The sequence below is a fragment of the Pelodiscus sinensis genome, unplaced genomic scaffold (assembly GCF_049634645.1).
Source record: "Pelodiscus sinensis isolate JC-2024 unplaced genomic scaffold, ASM4963464v1 ctg34, whole genome shotgun sequence".
NCBI classification, from domain to species: Eukaryota; Metazoa; Chordata; order Testudines; family Trionychidae; genus Pelodiscus; species Pelodiscus sinensis.
The window spans coordinates 7,268,210-7,290,654 of record NW_027465849.1 but is presented as its reverse complement, the minus strand read 5'-3'; the positions used below and the strand labels follow the sequence as shown (position 1 = coordinate 7,290,654).

The 22,445-nt window shown below is 47.9% G+C and overlaps 1 protein-coding gene across 2 annotated transcripts in view; it reads left to right on the top strand.

Moving 5' to 3' along the window:
- Positions 1–20,572, top strand: part of PPP1R37 (protein phosphatase 1 regulatory subunit 37) — a 69,413-nt gene extending 48,841 nt beyond the window's left edge. Inside the window, exons 8-13 of one of the 2 annotated variants that reach the window (XM_014569752.2) lie at positions 838–950; positions 2,485–2,626; positions 4,986–5,152; positions 6,559–7,528; positions 11,563–11,653; positions 14,757–20,572. In XM_014569752.2, the coding sequence (XP_014425238.2) occupies positions 838–950; positions 2,485–2,626; positions 4,986–5,152; positions 6,559–7,528; positions 11,563–11,645 (1,475 nt within the window). In that variant the 3' untranslated portion in view covers positions 11,646–11,653; positions 14,757–20,572. Of the gene's footprint in view, positions 1–837; positions 951–2,484; positions 2,627–4,985; positions 5,153–6,558; positions 7,529–11,562; positions 11,654–14,588; positions 14,707–14,756 lie in introns of those variants that run through there. The other variant, XM_075915431.1, reaches the window with a different exon arrangement.
- The last annotated feature ends 1,873 nt before the right edge of the window (positions 20,573–22,445 follow it).

Here is a 22,445-nt window from a genome sequence, read left to right as displayed (position 1 = left end):
TGCCATAGGTATGACGGTTAACGAAGAAATTGAGACTATGTTTTATAAAGCTGTAGCAGAAACGTTCTCTATCGTACTTCGATTCTGCTCTGTCCTAGTATCCCAGCCTACTTTATTATGTATGTATTTACATGGTCTGATTTTAATCAGAAAGGGTATGTCTACACTACCCCGCTAGTTCGAACTAGTGGGGTAATGTAGGCATACCGCAATTGCAAATGAAGCCCAGGATTTGAATTTCCCAGGCTTCATTTGCATAAGCGGGGCGCCGCCATTTTTAAATCCCCGCTGGTTCGAACTACCTAGTTCGTGCCGCGTGTAGTCGCGCGGCACGGGGTTCGAACCAGCGGGGATTTTAAAATGGCGGCGCCCCGCTTATGCAAAGGAAGCCCGGGAAATTCAAATCCCGGGCTTCATTTGCAATTGCGGTATGCCTACATTACCCCACTAGTTCGAACTAGCGGGGTAGTGTAGACATACCCAAATTGGCTTTTGTCTGGCTCTGTTTTTAAGTTCTTTCTTTCATGAGGATAAAGATTTTAACTTTTAATGGCTCTGTATTGAGAGCAATGTTCATTGCATCTTCCTTGCTGCTTATACCGAATGAGATCTGGCTTCATGCCATCGCTGGTTACGTTTTTCGGATCCAGCTTGGCGTTTACTGAAGGCGACATGAAAGCCTGTACAAAAGACTGGATAAGATAAGAAAAATGCCGTGAGAGCTGACTGTATCTGTGTGTTCACATCAGGCCGTGCTGGCATCACGACTGTTGGAAGCGCTGGCCTATGAAATGCTGCAAGCAGCTGAAAACCCCCCTCTCTGATACTGTTTTTTAGGCTTGGCGTACATCTGTGAGGGCCTAAAGGAGCAACGCAAAGGGCTGGTCACTCTGGTTTTGTGGAATAACCAGCTGACTCACACTGGCATGGCTTACATGGGGATGACGCTGGTGAGTAGCTCTCAGGGGGAAAAGCGGCTTTTGAATGGGGCTCATGTAGGGTGCGTCTACACAGTAGTGTTATTTCGGAATCACAACACGAGCATCTACACACCCATTCTGTTATTTCAAAGTAAATTTGAAATAATGGGCAGCTTAATCTGACCTCTGTAAACCTCATTCCACGAGGAATAACGCCTCTTCCAAAATAGCTCCTTCGGAATAGCGGTCGTGTGGATGTGCCACTGCTGCTGTTTCAAAATAGCACCTCTCCAGGGTCATTCAAAGTAATGATTTCCCAGGGCTTCCTGGGGCTCTAAATCAAGGTAGCACGTCCACATTAGGGGAGCCTGCCTTGGGCTAATTTTGAGGCTTCCCTGTAGTGTATTTCAAAAAAAGCTATTTTGGAGTATTTCTTCTGGAATAGCTTATTCCAAAATAAGTGTGCAGTGTAGACATACCTTCAGAGTAATTTGAGGCCCAAACTGTGAGCCTATGGAGAAGGGAGGAAGATCTCAACTGTCCCGTTTTCTTATCTCTCCGATATGAGAGCTGGGTGGAATTGTTCTGCAGTAGCCCAGTAAACCCCTGGCAGTTGAGTGCTTGCGGAGTGGGTGGATGCAGTGTTCTCATGCGACTGCATTAAAGGGCATTTCTGTTGCATAGAAATCAAAAGAATTCCTGTTGCATATTGGTGGGGGTCAGGGCGTGCAGCCTTTCAGAGGAAAAGGACACCTAGACTGGAGGGGCAGCATTTGCAAGGGATCAGGAATAGCTGCAGGATGGAAAACCGGGACTGTTACAATAAAAGGCAGGATGAAAGAGCCATTTATCTGTTGTCCTGTGTTGTTCACCCCAGCCCTGTCAGTATGTTCTTAGTAGCAGCAGGCCTGGCTCTTCCTCCTCTCAGCCCCACCTTTTTGCTTTCTCTTTCCCTGCCCTCCTGCATTTGAAGTCTTCTTTCTGTCTCCTCCCCTCACTCCTCTGCCACCCACGCTGACTCTCCTTTCTACCCTCACCTCGCCGTAAAGATCCCGTGCCCTCCTTGGACACAGGGAAGGCGAGACCGAAGGCTACCAGCCTCGGCGGATAGTTGTGGCGTGGCTTAAGTTACTTGCAGACTTCCAACGGCAGCACAAGCCGGGACAGTGGATGCCGGAAGAGCGGGCTCTAGCACTAATGTGGCGGATGTCAGGAGGGCAGAGTCCGCCTGTGACTGGCTGAAGGAATGGCCTGGTCACTGAGGCACACACGTGCTCACTCTACCAAGCCAATGTCCGTTTCTCCAGCTCCGTGACCCAGGACTCCTTGGCTCTGCACGGATTGAAAATAAAAAGCCATGGAGAGAAGTGTTGGTTTTACAGACACCGCAGCCCTAGAAATCAGCAGGAACTCAGGGCCACCCTGAGAAATGCCTGTTTTGAACTCAGAAGGGGCGTGAGAGGGTCTGTCTTGGAGCGGTGGTTGCTAGGTGTTGGTGTTTTTTTGTGCTGGCGCTCTATGGTAATGTGCCTCTTTCACCTCATGTCTCTGCTTGCGTCCACAGCCTCATACGCAGAGTTTGGAGACCCTGAACCTTGGTCACAATCCCATCGGGAACGAAGGCGTTCGTAACTTGAAGAACGGACTCATTGGAAACCGCTCTGTGCTCCGGTTAGGCTTGGCTTCTACTAAACTCACTTGCGAGGGTAAGAGAGACTGGCCGTAGCACGAGGGACCCTTACGCGCGGAGTTCTCGGTCCTGGAAGTCCCCAGCCCTTTGGTCGCTACCGAGAATGCGAATGACAATGACAGGAGTGATTTTGTTCTTGTGATATCGGACATGTAGGGCTGGAAGGGGCCGAGAGCAGCCCTCTAATCCAGCTCCCTGTGCTGAGGCAAGGCCAAGTAAACTAGACCGTCCCTACGGTCACTTCTCTAGTCCTCCAGTCACGTGTTGGTTTTTGGGGAGATGACTGAAGCCAAGTAGGCAGTGAGCGGTTCTGCCTTCTGAGCATCTTCCACTGAGCAGTGATGCTCATAACGTCCCTGATCTTTTTTTTTTTTTTTTTTTTTTTTGTTTGTTTGTTTGTGTGGCATATTTGCAGAGCCCCTTCTTGTTTCTAATGTTCCTTGCCGGGTATAACTCATTCCTTGCCTTGGCTCTCCTGGTGTTGTCCATACACACTCGTGCTATTCGTGTGTCTGCCCACTCCTGTATGTATCCTTTGGGCGGTCACACTGGCCCTCCTGTGGCTCGTCTCTTCCCTCTGTATCAGTTTGATGTGGAGCCTCCAGTCTTACATCACTTAGAATCTGCCTTCCCCCCCGTGACTCCTTTTTGTTCCAATTGCTCTTTCTGTGGGGCCTCGCCTATTATTTCTGAGGCCACGTCTCTCCTTGCCACACCAGAGATCGATCTTCTAGTGTGTGCTGTAGCGCGTCCCGTTAAGGACCTGCTACGTTGAATGCTGAGCGCGTGCCGGTCGGCGCCAGTGCTCCCAAGCCTCACGAGGAGTAAGGGAAGCCCACGGGTGTTTGCTCCCATTGATCTGCTGTGCGGATGGTGCCACGCTCGGCGTAAGGCTTGTTGACTCCAGCTACGTTGTTCACCTGGCTAAGTTGGTTGAAATCTGCCTTTCTGCAGGCCAGTGTCCTTGTCCTGTTTTTTTGAAGAGTAAACAAGCCAGGTGTGTTGAATCTTTCTTCCTAGGTGACGTTTTAAAAATCTTTGTTGTCCTCCTCCCCTGGACTCTCCGCTTGCTAAAGTGTGGCACAGGGCGCGTGGTGAGGCCTTGCCAGTGCCAAGTAGAGCAGAACAGTTATTTCCTGTATCTTACATTGACACGCCTGTTTATGCCCTAGAACAGCCGGCAGCAGCCTGTGAGTCATCAGGGTTCCGCGAGGCGCTTTGTTTACTGTTGCCCATGCCCCAGGGCTGCCGGATTCACCTGTCTAAAGCCAGGGCACATATTGAGGTGTGTGCTGATTGGATACAATATTGACTGAGAGAGCCACACGCCTGTGCAGCCAATCACAGCGCTGCTAGGGTTCCTTTGGCGCCCCCCGCAAATGCTAGGTTCGCAAACGCAGTTGGCAAAACCACCCCAGGAAACCGTCTTGGTTACGACAGTCTTGTGGCCCGCTGAGATGGCGGGCCTCTCGTGCAGACCACTGCCCTAGAATATTGGCCTTTTTTTACTGCTGCATCCCATTGCTGGATCATTCAGCATATGGTCCATTTTCACCCCCAAATCCTTCTGGACTGTACTGCCACCAAGCAGGTTGCTCCCCACTTTGTCGCTGTGTGCCTGACATTTTCCTTCATAAGCGCAGCGCTTTGGGTCAATCTGCAAACAGTCATGCTGTCGGATGCAGTGTCTGTCTAGCCCAGTATCTTGTCTTGGTAATGGCCAGCACCAGACGTTTCAGGAGAAATGACCAGAACAGGGCTATTTCAAGTGATCTGTCCCCAGTCATCCAGCGTCCACTTCAGGCAATTGGAGGGTTAGACACACCTGGAGCATGAGGGGTTACTTCCCTGATCGCCTCGGCTAATAGTCATTGATGGACCTACCCTCCATGGATTTACCACATTCTTTTCTGAACTAATAGTTTTGGCCTTCGCAACATCTCTGGCAGAGTGTTCACAGGCTGACTCTGTACTGTGAAGTAATACTTTGTTTGAAACCTGCTGCCTATTCATTTCATTGGCGATCCTTACGGTAAACGACACTTCTCTGTGGGCTTTCTCACTGCATTCATGGGTTTTGTCATGTCCGCCCACCTTCCATTCTCTTTGGTAAGCCGAACAGCCCCAGCCTTTTTAATTTCTCATCACGGGGAAGCTGCTCCAAGCCCCTCCCCAGTTCTTGTTGCCCGTCTCTGCACCTTTTTCAGCTGTTCAATATCTTTGAGGTGGGGTGGCGGGAAATATGCATGCGCTGTTCGGGGGGGGGGGTGCATCGCCAAGCGGCATTATGATATTTTGCTTTGCTTTCTATCCCTTTCCTAACTGTTCCTCATTGCCATTGTCGTGGCTCATCGGAGGTCTGTCTTCCCCTCCAGGTGCTGTGGCGGTGGCAGAATTCATCGCAGAGAGCCCGAGGCTCCTTCGACTAGACCTGCGAGAGAATGAGATTAAAACGGGGGGTCTGATGGCATTGTCCTTGGCACTGAAGGTCAATCATTCTCTGCTCAGGCTGGACTTAGACCGGGAACCAAAAAAGGAGTCTGTAAGTTGCAGTGCAGTTTTTGGGCAGCTGAACTTTCCCTGCAGTTCAGGGTTGACATTACGTATCGGAGAATATTTATTGCTTCTCTAAAGCTACCCACCGCAATCAAGCCTGCTCCCATAGACAACCAAAGCAGGAACCTGCCAAACTCGGGGTCCTAATGCTGGTTCCAGCAGAGACAGACTCTTCTGGACGTTCCCAGGGCCTTTGTGCCTGGCTACCTCATCCGCTGTAGCAACACGTCGAAGGCAGATCAGTCCTTTGCCACGTTCTCCAGGGGCTTGTTGCTTTGAAACTTCCCATTAGAAAGCGCCCAGTGTCCTCGCATGTTAATGGAGCCCTAACTAAGCTCCTTTGAGTCACTCGATGCCTTTCAGCTCCAGTCTTTTCCTGGTGGTGTTGACTCTGCTCACACAGTAAACGAGCTTTCATGGGTCGCCCGTCACCAGTCGCCTCTACTGTTTACCCTAGTCCTTTTTCGGGGGGCCGAGACAAGCTTTGTCGCTCAATTGCCGGTGTAGTGAAAGCCTTACTTACTTCCTAAGGGTATCAATGACATCACTTTCTCAGCAGTCACTCCGTAGAGTGGGTCCTCCCATTGCATTGTGTCTTGAACACAGTAAGAGACAATCCCTTCCTCAGTGTTACAATTCCAAAAGGACTCAGACTTGCATTCTCAGAGAGAATCAATTACAAAAGCATAATTTTCGCGTTCCATTTTGCATCAAGGCAGGAAGACAAAACAGGCTATTGGTGGTTGTCACTTAACGAGGGAGTTTTACTACAGGACTGGGGACCGTATGGCCTGTGGGCCAGATCCAGCCCCCAACTTAACTTGATCTGCCATGGGATGGAAGCCCTGAACATTGGCACCAAGTTAAGTCTGAGTGAAGGGTGGGTTTTTTCTTTCCAGGGAGCAGGTGAGAAGGGTTTGGTTTTTTGCTGCTCACTTGGGAGCAGTGTGATAGTGATGGTTTTCGTTTCGTATTTTGCTTGTGTGTGGCACGTGACTGATTTTTTCCCCCCCACCCCTCCCATGGGTCAGAAGAGTTTTATTTTTGAGCCAGAACCTATTGGCTTTGCTAACAAAAATCAGTTACATTCAAATACCATAAATGGACAGGTTATTCCTAAGTTTACTTACGAGTTACCATAAATGGACAGGTTATTCCTAAGTTTACTTACGAGTTACCATAAATGGACAGGTTATTCCTAAGTTTACTTACGAGTTACTTACCCACCCAAGTGGAGTTTAAGGCTTATCGCTGTTCCTATGTTCTCTGCGTAAGCAATTGGAAAGCCTGTAAAACTGAGGCAGAAATCGTGGTGCTGTAAGATTGAGTCCTGTCTAGCGAGCTGTGAATAGCCTTTCTGCAGTGTCAGCAGTGTTTCTCTCCCTCTTTCAGGTGAAGAGCTTTATTGAAACACAGAAGGCTCTTTTAGCTGAAATCCAAAACGGCTGCAAACGCAATTTTATTCTGGCCAAAGAGAAGGAGGAGAAAGAACAGAAATTGCAGCAATCTGCCTCTATGCCAGAAATCACCATCACTGAGCCAATTGAAGAAGGACCTGTGGAAAACAGCCAAGTGGATGACCCGTTGGCCACTTCTGAAGGAGAAGTGGAGGAGACTTTGGTGTCCAAAGAGAGCAGGCATCCAGACCAGACAATAAACACTGACAAAGGTGGGGTGACCTATTCAGACTCTGACACGGATGATGAGGTAGACACTGGGTTGGAGATTAAAGATCTCAGTAAGTCACAAGAACAGTGTGATTCTGTTCATGCAGCTAATGTGCCTGTCACATTTCTTTGTGCTGAAAAGACAAAGGATGCACTTGGCTCAGAGGACAGAACCACTCCTTCAAGCATTGCTGAAGACACAAAGGGTGAGCCCAAGGGAGGGGAAAGCATGGGGACTGTACCAGACACTCAGGCATGTGCTAACTCTCAAGGAAATGAGAGGAGAATTTCTGTTTCCAGTCCTGGGCGAGGCCATAAAATCTTCGTAGTGACACGAGTAGAAAATCTACCCGAGAAAACAGCAGAAAACACGATGTGGCCGACGGAGAACATTGGTGATTTGCAAGGCAGCGCAGGGAAACAGTCCAAACTGATCACTCAAACCCTACCTACAAAAACTGAGTTCTTAGACTTGCAGGCAAATGGGACTGTTTCTAAGCTGACAGCCATCTTGGAAAATGCGCCATCGGCAGGACCCCCTGGATCTGTTTCAGAAAAGATGAACTCGGGGCCGTGTGAGAATGCAGTCTATGGAGCTCCGCTCCCTAACGGGCTAAAGGCAGAATTTGTGCGTGTGCTACCGGACACGTCCTCAGGGTGTGATGTGAAAATGGGGAGCTGTGCTGTCGAACATGGTAAGAATGCTTTATGTCGTTCTAGCGTTTATTCCCTTGCTGTGCTGGATCTCCAAAACAAAGTGGTTTTCTGATCCCTGTTTCCTCAGCTCATATTCTTGATAGCCAATAAAAAACATTTCAAAAGGCTGAGTGTGTCTACACAGCAGCGTTATTTTGGAATAATGTCAAGCGGGAGGACTTCTTACTCCGACTCCTGTAACCCTCATTTCGCAAGGAGTGTAAGGGAAGTCGGAGGAAGAAAGTTCTTCCTTCAGCTTCCCGCGCTGTGAACCGTGCCAAAAGCCACATGAAGCTATTTCGATTTCGACTACACAATTGACGTTATGTCATTAATTTGACTTTTGCCCAGCTGTGTGGACATGCCCTCAGTCTCTTGGGGCTAGTGCAGGATTCTTCCCTGTACTATTTTCTGCAGTGTTGTAGCTTGCCTAATTCTGAATATTCCAAGTTTCATCTACCACTATTCTGTGAGTTTATCCCCGCAGACTGGTAGATCTCATGGTCAAAAGATTTTTCCTAATTAAGCCTGAATTGCATCATGTTACTCCTAGTTATACTCATGTAATGTATTTTTAAGGCCAGAAGTCACAACTGTGATCTTGTCTGACCTGCATAATACAGGCCAGAGATTCCCGCAGGAGATGATGTTTCCGTTCTGTGCGAGTGAACGCTGTCAACCCCAAGAACGTGACATGGACGTTGTGTTTTGGGAACTAGGCCAGCGGTTCTTCACCATTAGCGCAGCAGCATTCTCTGTCTACAAGAGACACAAGTTTTGGGATCCCCTCACGTCTAACCCAAAGGGTTCCCATCCCTCCTTGATTGGCTCAGTCACCCTGAGAGTTGAGCCCTCATTTAGGAAGCTGTACAGCTTTCATGTAATTTAAAGACTCCAAATGACCCCTTCCCTCAGTAAGTTGCTCCAGTGGTTACCGATTGTGTCCTCTTAAACAGTTTTCCTTAGGGATGTTAGTGTGTAATTGAACAGTCATGCAATAGCATGACACTTCAGCAGTTACATGACTATTCGATAGTCCCCAGGGATGGCAGCTGGTGTGCTCCAACCCAACACGAAGGGCGGCAGGCAGGAGCCTGTCTGTAAGCTTGGACCCCCCCCACAGACGGGCTGCTGCTGTGGAGCAGCCTCTGTCCACAGGGAGCCCGGGCCACCGTGGACCAGAGGCTGTTTCCCCCCCCCCCCCCCCCCCCCCACCGCTGCCTCTACTCTCCCCCTCCTTCCCTCCCTGCTGCAAGGGTGGGAGGCAGGTGGGTCTGTGGAGTCACACATGCAGGGAGCCTGCCTGAAAGCCGGCTCCCCATGCATATCCACTCCCCCCTGCCCGCCCTCACCCTCTGCGCTGCTGCCTCTATCAGAGGCAGTGGGGAGGAGAGGCGGGAGGGCCAGCTTCTCACGGGCACTGGCTCCCATTCCCCTCCCCATGTGCTGCCTCTGCCGTGTTAGAGCGCTGTACAGATGGGCCACCACAGCACGCCAGCGCACGTTCCATCTCCCCTCCTGTAGAAGGCCCAGTCTTCTGTGCTAAAAACCTGGGGAGGAAAACCATACTGTGGGAAAACTGAATGCTGTATATATCAAACTCTTTCCTTCTCTCCCACGACAATAAAGCCCACCTCTGAATTTGGCCTGGAAGTATTTGTGCTGCCGAAGCACCAGAACTCCTCAGATCTCGAGAGCTGTGCTGGTTCCCCAGACTGGAAGCTACATTTTATGAGATTCACCAAAGAACATAAGAACGGCCATACTGGGTCAGACCAAAGGTCCATCTAGCCCAGTATCCTGTCTGCCGACAGTGGCCAGCACCAGGTGCCCCAGAGAGGGTGGACCGAAGACAATGATCAAGCAATTTGTCTCCTGCCATCCCTCTCCAGCCTCTGACAAACAGAGGCCAAGGACACCATTTTATCCCCTGGCTAATAGCCTTTTATGGACCTAACCTCCATGAAATTATCCAGCTTCTCTTTAAACTCTGTTATAGTCCTAGCCTTCACAGCCTCCTCTGGCGAGGAGTTCCACAGGTTGACTACATGCTGTGTGAAGAAGAACTTCCTTTTATTAGTTTTAAACCTGCTACCCATTAATTTCATTTACACAAAGGCAAAAATGCAACCAAGAATGTCAAATCTCTCCCCCACTCCCGCCCACCAGCAGTAGAACAGAACAAGGGAGCAACCGTGTACCTTGGATTCTAGCTCCTCCAAAGTCATCTTTAGTCTAAGCCGTCCAAGGGTCAGTTTCCTAGAGTTTAATGATAGAAGCAACCCTTACAGCCGCATCTCAACAGACCTCCTAGAGAACACGAGCTACCCTGAATGATTTGATAATGCAGATGTGGAGGTGAAAGAGATGTTAGCCATGCCCTGTTTTAATTTCTGGGGTGGCATTGAAACGAGAATCAAAGTGATTGTGGAGACTTCATTTTAAAGCTGGTACCTGTGTCCTCAATCGCATGCCTGGTATTTGGAGGTTATCAACATACCAAAGGGAATAACTACACAGCTTTACTGTCCAATTTTTCTACCTTGGAAAGTACTCCCCATACCTCTCCCTAGGCACAAAGTCTGTTGTAATGGACTGGCAGACCTGGCTGTGGGGGGGAAAAAAAGGATCATGTACAAAGGATGGGGGAATTTGAGTCTATTTGGGCCATTTTCTAAAGTGGGTCAACTAAAGATGCTTGCAAGAGGCCTAGATGTGAAAGCAAGGGTATAGATCCACACACTTTCTCTTGCTTTCTTCTTTCCCCCTCTCCCCCTGCTGCCTCCTCTTGATTTTGATTTCTTCAGTTGTTTTGTTTTTTTCTGTGCTCAGACTACTGCAGTTCACAGGTGTGAATTTGTTCTCTTGTGCTTGTGTAATATGTTGGCACAGTGCCTAGAACAGGGTAGGTTTGTTATTACCAAGATTTTTTTAAAGTTTGTTAAGCATTTTCAAAGACCAGACCCTTCAGGTCAGACGGAAGGGATTGGTATGTTTGTTTAATGAGTGAGAGTAAGTGGGCTCCACATAGGGTATTTGGAGTGAAGTTGGAATATTGTGTCCCGTTCTGGGCACCACGTTTCAGGAAAGACATGGGGAAATTGGAGAAAGTCCAGAGAAGAGCAACAAGAGTGATTCAAGATGTAGAAAACATGAGCTATGAAGGAAGACTGAAAGAATTGGTCTCATTCAGTTTGGAGACGAGAAGACTGAGGGGGGGACATGACAGCAGTTTTCAAGTGTCTAAAAAGGTGTTACGAGGAGGAGGGAGAAAAATTGTTCTCCTTGGCCTCTGAGGAGAGGACAAGAAGCAATGGGCTTAAATTGCAGCAAGGGAGGTTTTGGATGGATATAGGAAACCCTCAAGTTTCTACTGCCTGAATTGCGACTATTTTAAAAAATAGTTGTATGTGCGGAAGGGGCTGAACACCCCCGACTTACGTCCTTGGCCCGGATTTACGAAGCCCACGGCGCCTATCGTCAATGAGGGTTCGAGTTGCGACGCTTCCCCGCAACCAATCGCATTGTAAGTTGGGGGTCACCTGTATAAGGAAAAACTTCCTACCTGTGAGGGTGGTTAAACATTGGAACAAATTGCCTAGGGAGTTTGTGGTATCTCCATCACTGGGGATATTTAAGAGCAGGTTGGACAGACATCAAGGATGGTCTAAATGTTGTTTGGTCCTGCTGTGAGGCAGGGGACTGACCTTGATGTCCCTTTCAGTTCTAGGATTCTAAGTTGTGGGGCTTGTGTTATATAGCTGAGATTATGTTGCTTCTGTCACTAAACTTTAGGAAACTCAGAACCTTTGATTGGTTCGTGGCTATACACCAGGCGCTCTTATCAAATTAATACAATAGGAGAGAGAGTGAGCGTTTTGTTTGAGCACTTACTCTCCCTCCATCCCGGGGTTCCTGACTTTCCTATCCCGTTCATCCCAGGCTTGGAGAAGGACCTAGTGCTTGTTGCATAATGGAGATGAATTGGCCTTCAGGCTGCTAATTAATGAGGTTCTTCCTTGTTTGTTTTCAGAATTAAACTGTTCCAAGAATGAGAAGGAGTTGGAGGAATTGCTCCTCGAAGCCAGTCAAGAGACAGGGCAGGAGCCACTGTGACACTTTAGGTAAGGAAGCTCTGCTAGGTTTGAACACTCTTCTGGTCAGGGGCATGACAGAATTCAGACAGAAGGAGATGAATGTGTGTGACAGCTGCCACTGTGGTTTTTGTTCTACCGTTGTATCTACAAAGTTCTGATTGCCAGAAGAGCTATGGGGCTGAGCCAAGCAGGAATATGTGTGCTGTCTTCATTCCGACACAATCAAAAGTGCCTGTAACAAAAACACATCCCTCCACAACTTCTTAGACCTAGGTCAACCTGATTTCACACACCCCAAATACTGTTTTTGTTTGGGCACAGGGAAAATATGTGCTTGCGTCATTCTGTCAGAATGCACAGGGCTCGACGAGAGCTGGGTTCAGGCGATCTCTGCATGCGCAGATCACCGGGCTGCGGTTCGGCGAGCCCTGAGAATGCATACACCTAAGGATAGTAAAAGAAATGTAGCCGTGTTAGTCTGGTGTAGCTGAAGCAAAATGCAGGACAATGTCGCACTTTAAAGACTAACAAGATGGTTTATTAGATGATGAGCTTTCGTGGGCCAGACCCACTTCCTCAGATCAAATAGTGGAAGAAAATAGTCACAACCATATATACCAAAGGATACAATTTAAAAAAATGAACACATATGAAAAGGACAAATCACATTTCAGAACAGAAGGGGGATGTGTGTAGGGGGGGGGGGGGGGAGAAGGAAGGTAAATGTTTTTTCTTTGTGATCTTGTCTGATATCTGTTTGTGGGCATCCAGAAATATAATTTATGCTATCATGTGCCGAAAGTGTCCGTCAATGTACATTGGACAAATGTCTCAGACACTTCGCCAAAGGATTAATGCCCACAAAACAGATATCAGACAAGATCACAAAGAAAAAACAGTTTCTTGCCATTTCAACCAGAAAGGACACTGTCTCAACGACTTAACTACCTGCATTCTGCTACAAAGACCTTTTAAATCTGCACTTGAAAGGGAATCCTCTGAACTGTCATTCATGCTAAAATTCGACACTCTCCGGGGTTGGGGGTTGAACAAAGACACCAACTACCTTACCCATTACAAATATAGCTTCCCCAATTATCACCTCTAATATCATTAGCTCACAGACATTTACCTTCCTCTCTCCCCCCCCCCGCATCCTCCTTCTGTTCTGAAATGTGATTTGTCCTTTTCATGTGTGTTCATTTTTTTAATTGTATCCTTTGGTATATATGGTTGTGACTATTTTCTTCCACTATTTGATCTGAGGAAGTGGGTCTGGCCCACGAAAGCTCATCATCTAATAAACCATCTTGTTAGTCTTTAAAGTGCTACATTGTCCTGCATTTTGCTTCAGCTACACCTAAGGAGGCAGCAATGTTAGAATTGTACAGGTGTTCGTGGAGGTATTTCCTACCTTCTGAGTAGAGATGTTAAAATGGTTAACCATTGAGCATACGGCTCCCCTCCAGTGGTAGCCCAGTGTGGCTGGCTGGGGAAGCCTGAGTTACAGAGGGGCGGGTGGGAACCTCTATGACCATGGCAGGACCCCAAGTAGGACCCCACGGCCATGGTGGGAGTGGGTAGTGGGCCAGGAGGTGAGCCTGGTGTTAAAAATAGCTATTAATTTAACTGCCTGCAGCTCTTACCGCATTTAAAGGTCAGGTGCAGCGGGAACCGCAGCGAGCGGAACTGAAGCAGTCCCTGCTCGTACTCGGTCTTGATTGCAGCTCTTCTGCAGGGCTCCTGCCACATTTAAATGGCATAAGCGCAGCGGAGGACGGAGCACGAGCCAGGACCTCTGAGTCCTGGCTCGCGCCATTTCCTCCCCTATGCCTCTGCCTCCCTGTCCCACCCCCTGTGGAGACCGTGCTGGGGGGAGCTGACTTTTGAGCCGGCTCCTCCCAGCACCGGCTCCCGCTCCCCCGTTGCTGCCTCTGATAGAGGCAACAAGAGTGGGGGAATTGACCAGTTGAGTAGTGACTCGACTCGATAAGCCTCGGCTAATCGGGTGGTCAACTAGTTGCATACATCCCTAAATCCTAGTCAAGTATGTCACTTCAAGCATGAGCAACAAGGCGGGTGACGACGTAGCTTTTATTAGACCAACTTCTGTTGGTGAGAGACAACAGGAGCTGGTCCGGTACGTGTTACCTCACCCACCTTGTGTGTCTCACATCCTGGGAGTAACAGGCTACACGTACACCATGTACTTCCCAGCATATCCGTTCCTTCTCATGTGACAGAAGATTTCCACTTTGTCACAGTTGGCACTGGAAGGGCCCATCCTCCCAGTCCTGGACTTTTTTGCTGGGCTCCCCCATGGCTCGATCCAATGCGCTACACATCTTCCTCAAAAGTGTTCTTACAAAGAGAGTGTCGTTTAAACCCTGGTCGTTAGGAGCCTATGAAATTCCTGCATGATTTATTATGTCTTGTAGATCGAGACCTCATCAGAGGTGTCGCTTCAGATTTTACACACGTGCTGGACATGGTGGTCCCAGAAATGGTGCATTTTAATGGCAGTTGCTCTTAAAAATGTTTCAAGGGGCTTAGTTCCTAAATACCATTGCTAGGGTAACTGCTGTACTCTGTAGGGGTTTCCTGTATGAAGTGGGGGAAACACTGAGATTTGGATTATCTATTGTCCCTTTAGGTCTATGTGTTTTATGAGGCTTTCTTGCAAGGGGCTGTGCTCCAAGTGAGTGTGTGGATCTGGTGTAAACGGGAAATGCGGGGTTCCAAACTGGATGTGGATTATTACTGAAAATAGATCCTGAGAGCAGGTTTTATTAAATTCCAGTGGGAGATGGAGTAGCCTCAGGCAAAGAAGCTGATCCAGCTCCAGTCTGTGCTTTGTATTCGTTAGGATAAAGTAAGACAAGGAATATATTTATAAAGAAAATAAATCTTGTCTCGGGGCACAAGCCTGACTACTAGGATTAGCATCACTCTGCCTCTGCAGGCTTGCTCGCCTGGAGCAGTGGACTATTAAAATGAAGATTTTTGGAACTTCCTCAGGAGCGTCTGCTACTGACCCAATGTACAAAAGAGGCCACAAGACTGGCTGATCTGGTATGGCAATTCCTGCGGTGTCTAACTTGTGTGTGTGTGTGTGTGTTCTCTTTCACAGTCCCTCTGGGTCGATCTACATTGAGCTGAGACTGTCGTGGGGAAGGTGTGTGTCGCTTTATTCCCTTCCCACGCCTCATGATTCAGAAGAACCTTGGTCTGCAGGACAGAGGTTTTATTTTTTCAAAACAATGTGATATTTCCTGCCCTAGATACTTTTCCCTGCATTCTTGACTTCCCTGTCCTATGAGGAAGGACTCTGATATTTTCAAGATGATCAGGAAGGGAAGGAGAACCAAGGAAAAAAAACTTTACCAAAAGCGATTCCCCTCTCCCCCCCACCTGATTCCAAGGTGAGCTCTGGCACCTGACGGAAACGGCACTATTTTCTGACCTTCTCTAGACACTAGCTGATGCATTTGCATTTTTCTTTCTATATTTCTCTGGAATTACCACTGTTGCTGAGTAATTTGTAAGGAGAAGATGCCGTCGGTCCTGGGGAACAGGCATTGGGCAGGAATATTCTCCAATTCAGATGGGAGATTAAAAACCCAGAGTCGCATGGTTCAGGCCTGGATTTGCTTGCCCCACACTACAAGCGTCGGGCCTCTGAAGGCTAGTTTGATAACTGTTTTGTAACATGGAAATCTGCTAGCAGAATGGTTGCACATGATTGTGTCCCTGGAGAGAGTGGCACTGACATGAGAAACTTCTTTCACCAGACAAGCTGCGTCCACAGCCACAATGGTTATTTATTTTAAATCCCCCTTTTTTGGGTATATATTTATCATGAGCTTCAAAATACCGACCAGGATTTAACTTAGAAACCAGCGTAGAATTACTTGTAGTCTCACCTGCAACCTTTTTGGAACTTTTACTCCTGGTTTGCAGAACTCTGCCAAAAAGCACCATCAGACACCCCTTCCCACGCAAACCCTACACAGCACACCACAGTGAACACAGCTAGCCTGCGTGCTTGTGACATGCCCTAGTGAGAGCCACATTTCAGAGGGCTCCTGGCCTGTGATGCAGTCAAGAGGCCTGGCTGATGCCATTTGAGGGTCAGGTGGAATTCTTTACGTTGGCGTGTGTCTCGCGACAGGGGAAGGGGGAGGAATTCTCCTGGCTGAGTCTATCTAGTTTCCTAACTTTATAAGCTTCAAAGGACAAATTTCCCCCTTTTTGCCAGGTTTTCTCAAAGCCATATAGTATGGAACTGATGGTGTGTGAGAGAGGGAGAGGCTGAAATGAGGCTGTCGGCTTCAGCAGTCTAATGCTGAGCCAGAGGCAACTGCCGTAGAAGTAGCCGGATCCTCTACATTCTGTTATATCACCTGGTTTGTTTCAAGTTACTGCCCTCCTTCTGTTTGGGATTTTCCAACTCCTTTTGTATGTGACGAGGGAGAGTCTGGGGCATGTTACACCATTAAAAGGTGAACAGAAGTTGGACTCTTCACCGTTGTGTAATAGCTTTCCTTTAGCTGGTCAGTGGGACTTTTGATTCAGTGTGAAATCTTGCATTAGGGAATATTTGCCCCTTTTTACCAAAGGTTTTTTTCAGGATGAATTTTCAATTCTGCATTGGAACATGCTCCATTCTATACATCGGGCTTAAGGCCAAGAATCCCAGAGGCTGTCTCACCTTTGTTAGGATGAATATACCATTAGAGGTGCCTTTCCTTTACTCTTCCTGCCAAGGGAAGGAATCCGGTGGCTCTGGAAAGGATGGTCAGTTTTCTCAGGGAGGGTCCTCTCTCAATGTCCATGGGCTTGTGAGGTTCTGCTGGCTGAGCACCGCATAATGGAGCGCATGGAACAGATCACTGGTTTAGTCTGCACAGGCCCACGACAACACGCTATGCCCTGCACAAGGCATGACCCCCCAGAGAGGCCCTCGTTCTGAAGTCACTGACAGTCGAAACTACACTTAGTAGAGTACAAGCCACCTCACTGCTCATCCATGTGGCTGGAACGCCTGCCCCCTACATCAACAGCGAGAGAGAAGCTGGCCTCTCTTGGGGAAGAGCCAGCAGCCCTAAAGCAGCAAGGAAGCGTTGGGCAGCGGGTGTCCGTGTCGCACGCGCAAGAGGAACAATCAAGGAAGGGAAACAGTTATGCAGTAAACCTTTTTTACCCTGTAGCGAGGCCTGTTACGACGCACGTCATTCAGACGTTGCCCTAAGAGAGCAAACCACCGTTACTCTTGAGTTGGAGAGGAAGGAAGACTTGGTGGGGTAAATTAAGTCTTGAACTACCATTTTGGTTCAAATCCACGAAGAAAGGCATGCTTCCCCCCCCCCCTTCCTTCCCCCACCCAAAAATTGCTGTTGGAAGAGAGATTTCTGTATATGAGGATTACTGCTGTGTGGCGAAAAGAAATCTTGGAGGCAACTATGGTACTAATCTGTAACTTAACAAAAACTTATAAACTGACCAGAGAAACAGCCCTGGAGAGCAGGCTGTTGTGTAGAATTCAAGCTTTTTATTTTATTTTTTTCTTAAGTGCAATAAATCTATCAGGGAGCTGTGAGGGCACTTCGCTGCATGGGAATCAAGGCTGAAGAGGCAGAAATTTTAGCTCTTCATGCACTGAAACTGAATCACATTAGGAATTTGCTGCATTAACACTACATACAAAAGATGGTGATTTATTTGCTAATGTTTGTCATTTCTTTCTGTTGCGTTTTTTTTTTTTTGTTAACACTGTTTTCTATTAAAGCTGCATTCATCACTGACTCCTCCTGTCTGTTTGGTACCTATAAATGTCAGTGGTTTTATCCATGGCAGGGAAGAGAATGTGAGATTTCAATAGAACTGAAGCAATACCCCTCTCAAAGCAACTTTGCAGAGCTAATTCTGCCATCCACTCCCCCTAGCAAGGAAGAGCAGTTAGGAAAACCAGACAGTGGCTTGAAGTTCTGGGTGGGACCAATGTGTGAGAGCATGATGGGGACAGCTCTGCCCAGGGGCTCAAACTCTGAAATGCTTGTGTGTGTCTCCCTGATATTTCTGTTCAGAATCTTCTTGCCCTTTTGCTTTTCACTTTGATGTGCAAAGTACCTGTCAGGCAAACCCCTACTGTGCTATGGGAGGATTTTCAGGGGCACAGGTCTCACTGGGGCTGAGGTCCTTAGTTTCACTTCTCTTCCAAGCAGCCCGGGTGGGAAATATCTAACAGAATAAAGAAAACGGTCTGAAGGCTCTGGGTAACTTTCCCATCTTTGGGAATTCCATGGTGGTCTGTGGGAAAGTTGTCTGTGATCTTTCTGAGCTCTCTTGCTACTCAGAGCTAAGGAATTACTTGGGCGAGAGGAGAAATGTTCAAATAGGACAAGTAACAAAACTGAGACTTGATAAATATCTGTTGTTTATGAGCAGAAACAACTGTCAGATAGTGAAGCCTAAACTCATGGTGATGGTCACTGTGAAGTGCTAGGCAATTCCCAGAAGTACATGTGACAGGAAGTTGAGCTATATCAAAAACACTGGTCCCCACTTCTTCTAGGGAAGTAAAATATTGACATGGCCAAGTGGTAAGTGTTAGCCTTACTCTTAATCCACACTGGCTGGCATAGCCCCAGCCATACTGGCTGGCATAGCTCCCTCTCCTCTTCCTTTCATCAGTTAATGGGTTAAACCATACCATTTTAATCGTTTACAGTGAACTTTTAAAATATTTACATCCCTCATTTCTTCCTCCTCAGTATGCTGCCCTGACATGGCTTTTTCCCTGTGGGTAAGCTTCATGCTGACAAGCAGCAACGGACCCTTCAGAGTTCTCGGTTAGGAATGTGGAGCGGAGCCTTTCTGACGCGGGTGACTGGTTTGAGGAGGTTAGTGCGAGTTATTCCGATCTGGGCAGCCCAGTGGCTGGCTGTAGCCGTAGGTGGTGAGTTACACAAGCAGCAGCAGACAAGACTATGCAAACCAGCTGTGCTTAATTGGGAGTATCCCACCGCAGCCTTCGTGGTTTAGATTTCTGAAGCTGTTCCTGGGCTCACAGAGCCACCAGCTGCTGGGCATTTTCCCTGTGCTTGGAAAACCTACAAGAATGAGGCTGTTTTACCAAAGAAATGCTCCTCTGGCGTTTGACCCAGTTAGCTCAGCAGTCTGCATACGGGGAAGACAGCCCCTAAAAGTGCAGCACCCCTCAAGTCTGAGACCCGTTTGCCTAGTTCCTCTTGTTACTAACTCTGACGGAAGTTGTTTTGTTAGTTCTTCTGAAAGGAATAATATGCATCATTTGTGAGACTTAAAACTAGGAACTCCCCCTCGCCCCCCGACCAATCCTGAGACTTGCTGTCGTGTTCCTTTTCCTGCTTTCTCTCCTGTATGCTCTTCTCCAAGACACCTACTAGAAAGATTGCACTTGGGTTTCTGTCAAATGTTCGCCTAGACTTTCTGGCCGACTAACCTGTGGTAACTCCACAGAAATATCGGCGGCACATTCTCAAGCACAGAAATCTAGCCTCCACCTGGAGGAAGGGTCTGAGTTGAACTGGGCTTGTCCCTGCCACGTTTCTTGAAGCAGAGCAGAACCCGCTCTGGCACTCAAGATTGCTTTCAAGAAGGCCTAACTGCTCGTGGAAGTAGCGTGTGCCTCTCCTGTTAACATCCCTTGATGTGCACTGAAATGAGGCCAGGACGTGTCAGTCCTATCCTGGAGAAACCTTTGGTAGGTGTCTTATGGGATGCGTGCAGCTGCTGTTTTTCAGTGTGTCCCGTCCCGTTCCCCCCCCCCCCCCCCCGCCTTAAACTGGCAAAAGCCTCCTGTGTGTTGTCCTATTTCTGAACCAGCCCTGACGTGCATTGCAAAGCTGTCTGTGGCAGTGGGAAAATTGCCTTATGCCTTCCTAGATCTGAAGATGTGACCTTGTGTGATGCAACCTGATTGTCTAAGCTGCTGTTGCGCGCCTCCTTTTGCACCTCACTAAAACTTAGGAGTGAGCAGGGATCTCACTAGCTTAGTGATGCTTCCTTCAGAAAGTCAATTTTCAAATGGGGATGGGGCAGGTCTGGAAGGCAGGGAATGCCTCCTGCCAGGTTCACAGGATCCCAGAGCTCCCCTTGACCTCTGGAGTTGAGTGAGTCAAGCTCCATCCAGGCTCTTCCCATGCCTCATCAAATTCTTTCTCTCATGCTGCTTGGCAGTGTGGGAAGTCGAGATTGAAGACTCCTTGGTTTTAAACTGAGCCTACTTCATCGAAAGAACAAATGCAAGCAGGCACCAACAGCTGTCCCGTTGGAACAGAGCCCGTGACTCAGATTTGTTAGATTGCCACCTTTAGTCCTGGACAGTGAGATCAGGAAAGTAAAGGGACATGTCTGAGACTGCATGGGGCTGTGGTGGACAAATAGATCGTTACGTAGAATCTTCTGCCCAGGGTAGAAAGAGAGCGTGGGAGAGAGGACACAGCATGTAGCAGCAGCCCTGCCAATGCAAGAACTCGGGGTTCTTTCATCTTTTATAACTGAGTAAATAGAGAGGATCCATGATGCATCCTTTCCACTAACCAGTTAGGCTTCTTCTGTGCTTAGAATGCCAGCTGAACGGTGGTGCACCTCTACCCCGAGCCTGGTAGCAAAGAGGTTTGCTCTTGATAGCCTCCATTCTCACTGACCAACTGCCTCGTGGATGGTTTTTAGGTACCAAAAGACTCGGAAAGACCATGTATCCTGCCTTTAACTGAATGTTGACATCTCCTGTAACCTAGCCCTTGGGTATTAGAGTTAATATATTTCATTTCTGTTTTATTAGGCTGGTATCAGGCCGGTACTTGCTTTGTTATCCAACCCTAGAGAACTATGATGTGTGTTTTACCGCATTTATGGATTTCTTGTAATACTCTTGGTTGAAATAAAGAGTTTCCTAATTTAGTCCGGGGTTGTCCATGGTAAATTACTTTCCCGTGTTAAAAAAGGACGACGTTGCAGGTTGCCTGGCCCAGACTAACTTTCTCCGTCCTTCCTCTTCGCACATCTCGAAAGCGATGGTGGCGGCAGCGGGGGAGCCTCACGGCCCCTGGGAAAAAAGATAGAGATGAAAATCCATCTACTCTGAGGTTATTTATAAAGAGGCTGATTCTTTTAAAAGCACAGGAGATGGGCTGACGAGGGCCCTTTCGGGGGGAGGACTGACATGCTGCCATTGGCACAACTGCTGTGCCTGTCCCCATCAGAGCTCCAACCACTTCCCAAAGGCACAAATCCCCCGGCAGCCCCACCTTCTGCCTCCTGGGGAGGGACCCTAGGAACTCTGAAAAACCATTGCTGCACCCACAACGTCCCTGACACACATCCACTCAAGCCAAGAACCAGAAAGCCACCAGTTCACTTCCCCTGTGGCTCCACCCCCACCTTCCTGGTGCGCACGTTAATGGATTAAAATCGGCTAATGGACCAGTCTCAAAATGTAACGTATAACCAGGGAATCATTCTCCAACTTCACAGGGATTTGTGCTTGGCCCTGTGCTATTTAGGTTTTTTTTTTTTTCCTCTTGGCTCTGGAAGAAAACACAATCATCATTCACAGACTCGACTGGTCGATGTTCAAGAGGACAGGTCACGGTTTGGATCTGCTGGCAAGGTAGGTGTGTAGGATATGTTCTTTAATGGAAACACGTATGCCTCTCATCCACCTTTGTGGTGTGGGCACGGTGAGGCCAAATGCTTTGTCAGTGTACACATCTAAGAACAAAGACTGCTGGCCATATTTGCTGGGTGGGAGACTTTCAGAGTAACTGCGTCCCGGAATAAAGAACTGTGGCTTCAGGCAGATAATCAGCAGAACAGCAGCTAGTGCAACACTGTGGCTAAAAAGGCTGATGTGATCCTCGGAGTCATGAACAGAAGACTCTTATTTGAGAATTTATTTCACCTCTATATATGTCCCTGCTCTGATCGCTGCTGGAATCCTGTGTCCAATTCTGGTGCCCGCAATTCAGAGAGTGTTGAGAAGCTAGAAAGGATTCAGAGAAAAGCCACTGGAGAAAGGACTAGAAACCTGCCTTCTAGTGAGAGATTCAGGGGACCTCTTCTAATTTAGCTTAGTGAATATTAATGATGACAGTCTAGAAGTACATACCTGGGGTTCCTCAGTCTAGCAGAGGCCGGTGTAATACAATCCAATGCCTGGAAGGTGAAGCTATTAAAATTCACATTGAAAATAAGGCATCTGTTTTAAACGGTGAATGTAATTAATCATTGGGACAATTTATCAAGGGGTCATGAAGGATTTCTACATCACTGACAACTTTTCAATCAAGATGGTATGCTTTTCTAAAATCTGCTCTAGGAATTTTTTTTTTTTTTGTGGTACATAATGGCCTGTGCTGTACCTGATCACGATAGTCCCATCTGGCCTTGGAATCTATGAAAATCTGACTCTGTGTACGTAGCAAGACTTAGTGTGTTTCACTATAGAGAAAAGCGAGTGATTTGAAACTCTGCTGTGCCTGTGTGGTTTCTTCATAGTTATTCCTGTGCAGCAAGCTATAACATCAGACACGTTTCTTCAGGCGTGATTTTCAGGGAGACACAATGGCTGTTCTAGTGGGCAGGTTTCGAGGTGAAGGCTGTTGCAGGGATAGAGGTGAGATTGCGAGGAGGCACGCACACACAGGATCAGTTATCGCAGGGTGACTGGCACATGCCTACGAGGGCGTGTAAGCAGAGGTCATTTCTGGACTGGCTGCTGTGATGTGGAAGTGTTTGTAAACGAGGGGGACAAGATTTCATTCTCTAAATATTG